General features: G+C 33.2%; 2 protein-coding genes across 2 annotated transcripts; one reads left to right on the plus strand and one right to left on the minus strand.

Moving 5' to 3' along the window:
• The first annotated feature begins 597 nt into the window (after window positions 1–597).
• On the plus strand, window positions 598–3,529 carry LOC114180854 (putative serine/threonine-protein kinase At1g01540). The gene is made up of 7 exons (XM_028067146.2): window positions 598–1,175; window positions 1,769–1,873; window positions 1,968–2,090; window positions 2,179–2,346; window positions 2,735–2,864; window positions 2,959–3,165; window positions 3,397–3,529. The coding sequence occupies exons 1-7, from the start codon at window positions 634–636 to the stop codon at window positions 3,457–3,459; spliced, it is 1,338 nt and encodes a 445-aa protein (XP_027922947.2). The 5' UTR covers window positions 598–633; the 3' UTR covers window positions 3,460–3,529.
• On the minus strand, window positions 3,500–6,972 carry LOC114181138 (putative polygalacturonase). The gene is made up of 6 exons (XM_028067495.2): window positions 6,770–6,972; window positions 5,724–6,056; window positions 4,946–5,066; window positions 4,694–4,868; window positions 4,538–4,608; window positions 3,500–4,431 (listed from the first exon to the last, which is right to left on the minus strand). Exons 1-6 carry the CDS (start codon window positions 6,869–6,871, stop codon window positions 3,731–3,733), a joined length of 1,503 nt encoding a protein of 500 aa, XP_027923296.2. The 5' UTR covers window positions 6,872–6,972; the 3' UTR covers window positions 3,500–3,730.
• Window positions 6,973–7,592: the final 620 nt, after the last annotated feature.

A 7,592-nucleotide genomic window follows, 5' to 3' on the forward strand; every position in this document is an offset into this window, starting at 1 on the left:
TTGTTCTAACCTCTAAATGAACTTTTAAATATTATGAACTTAAATGTTATACCGACAAATAGTTTTTTCTACATACTAATAGATAATTTTAATTGATTGCGAATATAATTTTCTTACATTATATCATCATTAAACTCTAAACATAAAATTCAAAATCACATAGAAACAAAATCTTAATTAAACTGAATTGGGTGAGTTTAATACATTAAAGTGAAAATGAAATTTTTTTTGAAAAAAATTAAAATGTTAATGTGTTTATTAAAACTGTTTTTCTTTATTTAAACAAACATGCTTATTAAAGTCTTTTATTACTTTAAACAAAACCATTTTTACAATATTACACACCATTTAGATCCCTTTTTGTCTTATTTAAAATACTTTATTTATAATAAACAAGCAACTTAAAAATAAATCACAGAAAACTAACAGACATCATAAACGTTAGCAGAAAACTATATTCAAATATCCTCGTGGCTGGTTTGTTATAGTACCAGAAACATTTGATAAAAAATAGAATTTTCAAAACCAAAACGAAGCTTCAATTTCCAGCATTCTAAATTGTTCCACATCAAACTCAACAACACTCTCACAATAATCTTTCTCTTCCAACTCTTCGAAGCCATTATCACAGAAATGAAGGTCTCATTATCAACAACATTCTCTAGCATACCATTATGGGCTTTGTTTGTGGTTGTTTCAGTATCAGCATTCATTGTTGTGACCTGCATCATCTTGTGCTTTTGCTTCATATATTATCCTCGTAAAAAACCATACCAACCTCGTTTTTCTTTACCTAAATCAATAGCATGCAAGCACCAAAGTGGTGATTTTAGCTCATCCTCTCTTGACAAGAGGTTGCTATCAGCATCAGGGAATGTCTCAGAACACAGTGTGAACTTTGAAAAGTTGTCATCAGGTTATTACAATCACGATTTGTTGATACGTGGTCAAAATTCAAATGATTGGTATTTGGAAGGTTTGGGATCAAAAGGTAAGTTATGTTCCACGTTCAATGATAAGAGTAAGGGGTGGAACTTTAGCCTTAAGGAGATAGAGGATGCTACTAATGGATTTGCTAAAGATAATGAAGTTGGAAGTGGAGATAATGGGATTGTTTATCTTGGCTTGTTACCAAGTAATAGACAAGTTGCCGTGAAGAGACTAGTATGTAACAGGTATATTCTTGTTTAAATTCCTATTTAGTACAATTTTTCCGTGTTTACGGAGTAATATATGATGCACGGATACAACACATATATGATAATATGATATATTAGGTACTTATTGAAAAGTATGAGTGAAATATCGAGACGGATTAACGTCGAATATGGATACATGGTCCAAATTGAGGTATTGCTAGTAAGCATAGATGCTATTTCAATGAGCTATGTGGTTGTCAAATACGATTTCTTAGTAATAACTTACAATAAATTTTTAACATGATGCTTTAATCTTGTTTGTAACCTGCTTTCCTGAATGCATTCACTATTGCTTTGCTAAATTTATGGAATTTAGTGAAGACAGAAATGGGTTTTATAAGCTTAATCTAATTAGAACCATCAAGAAAAACTTCTGCATATTTCTTGAAAAAAGTATGAAGTAACTTCCTTCTATATTTTGTTTTGTATATTTTGTTCGAGTTTGTTGTTTGCTCACACCACTTGATCAAATATAATGAATAATCACACTCTAATGATGAAAAATATGTCTCCATTGAGTTTGATGCAAACATGTGAATTATGACTTGAACCTTTTACCTGATTCATAGTCACCAATCAGATGAACTTTTTGCATCCCAAATGGAAGCAATTGGACTAGCAAAGCACACTAACCTAGTCAAATTATTTGGATATTGTGCAGAGGGTGCTTACAGGTATATACTACTTCTCAATTTCTAAAGCTAAAAGGTTTAATATATCAAGTTCTATCCATCCTTCTGAATATTTAAATGTTTTTTCCTCTGTCAGGATGACAGTATCTGAATATGTAGAACATGAAAGTCTGCATCATTGGCTTCATGAATTTCCTGCACAAATCAGCCCTCTAACATGGGATATAAGAAAGAACATAATCCATGGTGTGTCAAAAGGGTGAGATTAGATGTCTTTGTATTCATTACAACTTTATCTATAAAAAAAAATTGTTATTTTAGTATCTAAAGGCAAATTATTTATGCAGACTGGCATACCTTCATGATGAAGTTAAACCAAAGATTCTCCATGGCAGCATAAAAGCTAGCAATATTTTGCTGGACCACAAATGGAATCCAAAAATATCTGATTTTGGCCTTGTTGAGGTTCTCAGTTCCAAAAGGAGTCACATTATACTGGAAGTGGAAGCATTGGGGTCAGTTGTCCTCCCTTACAAAATTATCAAATTAATTAACTTTATTAAGAAGTGGACTTTTAAGTCTAACTCAATCTTACAAAATCGACTTGTAAGGTGAGATTTACATCTACTTACATGTCCTAAACTGGTCTTATTACTAGTCAATGTGAGACTTTTAACAAACTTCGTTAAATATTTCATACAATACACATGGAAAGCCATTTCTTATCATACAATACTTTATGATGTTAATTTCTCTGTTTTGTCTGTATAATTTTCTTACATTACATGGTTATTAGAAACTACTAAATTTACCATTGGTGACAACATTGAATGATCATATAGAGAGAATTCTTATTTAGTTCAACTAACAATAAACTTTCAAATTCGTTTTTATTTTTACTAGCTCTAGTTGTGAAGATTCAGATTGTCATGCAAGTAGTAACTTAACTGAGGGTAATGACATTTATGATTTTGGATTACTTATTATGGAGATTGTATCAGGAAAAATCCCTTCATACCACAGTCAAACACAGGTACAACTACCCATATTGGATTCATCAGTTGCTGGTTTTCATTTCTGCTAACTTTTCTTTCAGATAATGAATCTAACATGACTTCAAATTGCAGACTCATATAGTGGACTGGTTCAAATCAATGATTTCCAATGGGAAGATTGAGAATGCAACAGATCCAAAATTGCTTAAAATGCTTTCTTCCAAGGCACTTAAACAGGTTGCTTTGATTGCTCTTAGATGTGTAGATCCTGAAATGAATCCTAGACTCAAGATGAGAGATGTTGTTTGCATGCTTGAAACCAACATTCTTCTCTTTGAGGTAATAACCATTATCTGTTCTTTTTTAGTTCCTACTTTCATTCATTTTAGTCCTTAAATCTAACAAAGTTATGCCTAAAACATTTGTAATTAGAGACTGAAATCATTTCATTTGATCAATTGAAAGGATTAAAAATCAGTAAAACTTTTCTAGAGACTAAATATGTTCTGTAACCAAAACCATATTTAACTTAGACCTGTTTTTTAGTTCCCTCTTCCTCATTTATTGAAGGAACGACAAATTGCCATGAAGACTTTAGAAGGCATTCACTCTCCAGAGAATCAGAAAAAATAGATGATACCAAGATGTAACAGCAGCAATTACCATCAGAAAATGGCAACAAAACAACAGTACTGTTCCTATGTAATTTAGTATTCTTCTTATCACAACATGGATTTTTCAGTTTGTATGAGCCAATACACTTGAATTTTCCACTATATTTATATCAGGATATTCCAAACCTAGAAATATCATTTGGGTAATAAGGAAAACATACCACTTATTCTATAAGTTCAATTTGATTTCATTTCTCAAAAACTCCCATATGAATGACTATATCATTCTCTTAAAAGAATGAGAAACTTTTGAAGGAACAAGTCTTCAGCTGAACACTTTCGATGGGAACTTTGTCATCTGGATAAGGACACTCAACTTTTTCTCTCTTCTCTGGCAGCAATTCACAAGGCTTAGGATACACATTGCTTGTGACACCCTCAATATCAGTGCAATTCCATTGCAATTTCTTGTCACCACTATGGATAGTGACATTAGAAATGCAGATTCCTGTGAAAGGATCATTAGCAATTCCGTCAAGTCTTGCAGAATATGTTACATTATCTGCAAAGACATCTCTGTAGTTTATTCCAGTAATGTTGGGAAGTGCTTTGGGATCAAAATCAGGGTCAGGGTGTGAGCCATAAGAACCTGTCATCCAAAACACATACTTCATGGTGTTCAAGTTCATTCCTTTCACAAATATGTCTTTCACATATGCACCTCTTCCAACTGCAGTTTTTATTCTAACTGCTGATTCAGTGTTGATAGCTTTAAGGTCTTCAGCTCTGACATCTTGGATTCCACCAGACATTTCACTGCCTAAAGCAATCATAGCACTATCTGGGGATACACATTCAAGCCTTCTGATTATTATGTGTTGGCTTGGCATTCCAAATTTTATTCCATACTCATCCCACCCACTTTTTATTGCTATACAATCATCACCAGAGACAATATAGCAATCTTCAATCCTTGTGTTGGTACAAGAATCTGCAAAATGGATAACTTAAAATTCACTTCTTAACATGATATCGTATCGTTTATATTCTCTTAAACCTTTTTCCTTTTTATTTGTTCATCTTCTGTTTATAATCACCTGGATTTATTCCATCTGTGTTAGGAGAGTCAACAGGAGCAAGAATGGTCAGTCCTTGAATTATGATGTCACTGTAGAGACATGGGTGATAAGAACAACAGAAAATATTGTGCATTAAGATTAAAGCATCAATACAAATGAAAATCATTGTCACACCTGCTGTAAATTGGATGGACAAACCAAGATGGAGAATTGATCAAAGTAAGATTTGATATCTGGATGTGATTAGAGAACATAATCTCAATAGTGTAAGGCCTGGTGAGTTTTAATTCACCCTTGTGGAACTTGTCCCACCAGTAAAATCCTTGTCCATCAATTGTCCCATTGTAACCTTATCAACAAAAAAAAGTGACAGGAAAAGTGATTTTCAATGACAAATGACCTTAACAAACTGTAATAGTTGTTTACCAGTGATTACTACATCGGTGAGGTTAGTTCCAAAAATGAGACTACTAAACCTTCCATCAGGAGCATCTCTTCCTCTGCCATATGATGGTAGAACAGGAAGTGTTGGCCACTCTGATTCATCCTGTCAATAAAAAACCATAGATTATGATGTCAAATGTAGCTTTAACTAATGCGCCAATAATTCATTGTTAGGAGAAAAGGTGAAAAGTAAGTGAAATGATATTAGGTGGCCAAATTCCAATAATGAACGGTAACAAATAACAACTGCTATCAGAAAGAAAATGACACCTTTTCTGGCCAAGACATATACATATTGAATATGAGACTAGACATTGATGGATGGTCTATGGCCCAAAAAGCACAATAGACTCAACAAACAATAAATTTCGTTAGAACAGACTTATTATCTTAGGAATTGGACTTTAAATTTAATCCAATCCTGCAAAACCAGCTTGTAAGATGAAATTTTATCTACTTACATGATGTAAACTTGTCTTTATCTCTAGTGATATGGAATCTCCAATAATATCTTTGATTAGTGTATTTTTACACTATAAAATAGGGTGCACATGTGCGTGCAGAAACGAGATCATATTATGTATTTTTTAGTTATACAAAAATACAATTCTGTAACTTGTTTCGCATCTCAATAATTACATGATTGACCACATGCTATAACATGAAACCGTTAAATATTCTGATAACTAAAAAAAAAAAAAAAAAAGACGAAGAAAATTTTTTGATTCAGAAAAAGAAGAGGGTAGAATGAATAAAATACCTGAGATGCAAGGATGGTAGCTTCTTTGTGGAGAAAAAGGGTGAAATGGCTTGTGAGATTGAAGCTTCCGGTTAGCCATGTCCCTGGTGGCACAACAAGTAGAGCTCCACCATCAGAGGCATAATGACTGAGGTTGCTAATTGCATATTGAAAGGCCTTGGTGTTAGATGTTTTTCCATCTCCAACACCACCAAAATCACTCAAAAATGCACTGTGTTTTCTGCAGCTGATAGCAGGGTACTCAAGGCAATCCAATTCATTGCCTACTTTGCATTCAACAATCCTCACTCCTTGTAATCCCACCAACAAAACTGTGAAGATCACCCCAACAACCTGCACAATAAAACCAGATAACTCAAACACCAGTTTACTAATCCTTAATTCATTATTTTAAGGTTTCAAATTCTGATAGGTATGTTGAAAGAGGATGATCACTGGAATGACAACACCAATAAAACATGAGTCCAACTCACATACAAAGGATTGACATCACCATCAACATAAAATCTTAAGGCAATGAGTTTACGCTTGTCTAAAACCAATGTCAAGAAAACTTTCGATACAATCACTAGGACTAACCATACTCTAATACCATTTATGAGTCTTTCAAGAAAGAATCACTGAAATGACAATACTAGTGAAACCTAAGTCCAACTTACAAATAAGAAATTGATAACATCTTTGACCCAAAACTTTAAAACAGTGATTCTATGGGTCTTCTACCTGATAGGTGCTCAATTTTCTTATTTTTGTCCAACGTGAACTTAGAGTCACACTTGGAACTGATAAATTGAGATCACACTAACTTAGTTTTGGAGGTTTCCATGACTACTGTCAGTTCACGAGAGAACTCTAACCGCTGTTTAAAGCCTTGAAAAGTAATCTTTATATACAAAAGAATAAAGCAAAGGAAGAAGAGGGGTCCATGAACATGCAAACACAGGAACCAAAATGATCAAAACACTGAAATACACTAAGTAAGTTCAGAACAAAACATTGTTTGTATATCAGAAAAGCTCAATGCACACACAGAAAATAACAATTACATAGGAGTCACTGAATTCTGGACACAGCTTCATAGTTTGACTGTGACTGTGAGGTTTGCTTCTGTTTAATATCTTTATTGGCACAGAAGACAAAGGGGTCATACTTAAAGAAAATGATTAGAATTAGTGGAGAAGAGATTGTAGGTGATGATGATGTATCTGAGGAGAGATTATCGGGGAATCTGAGGATCGTGGTGAGATTCAATGCCACATTATAGAATATAAGAAGTGTAGTTACGTGTTAGGAAACCACAGTATGGTCACATGTGATGGCAGTTACAGCAAAAGATGTTAACGTGTATGGGAATGTACCATGATGTCTTGCCATTTTTAAAAACCCTTTCTCCTTTCTGGGAAGATCTTGAACAGTTACTTATGCAACTATCATGATAGTTAGGATCACTTGTAGAAATTTTGCTCCATTGTTGACAGTTCTTTCAGAAAGTTCTTGCTCTTGGAACATTGCACGACTCTAATAATTAAGAACGTAGCACATGATATGATATGGCATAATTATGATTTGTAAGTTACATTATTCAAAAAGGCTAAACTTTAGGAAGAAGCATTACTTTACTCTTGCGTCCAAAAAAGAAATAACAATGATGAAATCATTACAAAGAATCTCTGTGTCCATCATTTTTATGTGTATCATTCGAAAAAATGCATGTTAGCTATAATATATATTATGTGTTTGGATATTTTGTTTCATGGCGTCACTGGTTTGTGTTTGTTGATTTCAAAAAATGTTATGGTGTGTTTGGATGAAATATTTTAATGAAGTAATTTTTTTTTGTGTGAAGAATTTAGATTTTTTTGTAATGAA

This window comes from Vigna unguiculata, chromosome 4, assembly GCF_037176805.1.
Source record: "Vigna unguiculata cultivar grain cowpea cultivar isolate G323 ecotype 2 chromosome 4, ASM3717680v1, whole genome shotgun sequence".
Lineage (NCBI taxonomy): Eukaryota > Viridiplantae > Streptophyta > Magnoliopsida > Fabales > Fabaceae > Vigna > Vigna unguiculata.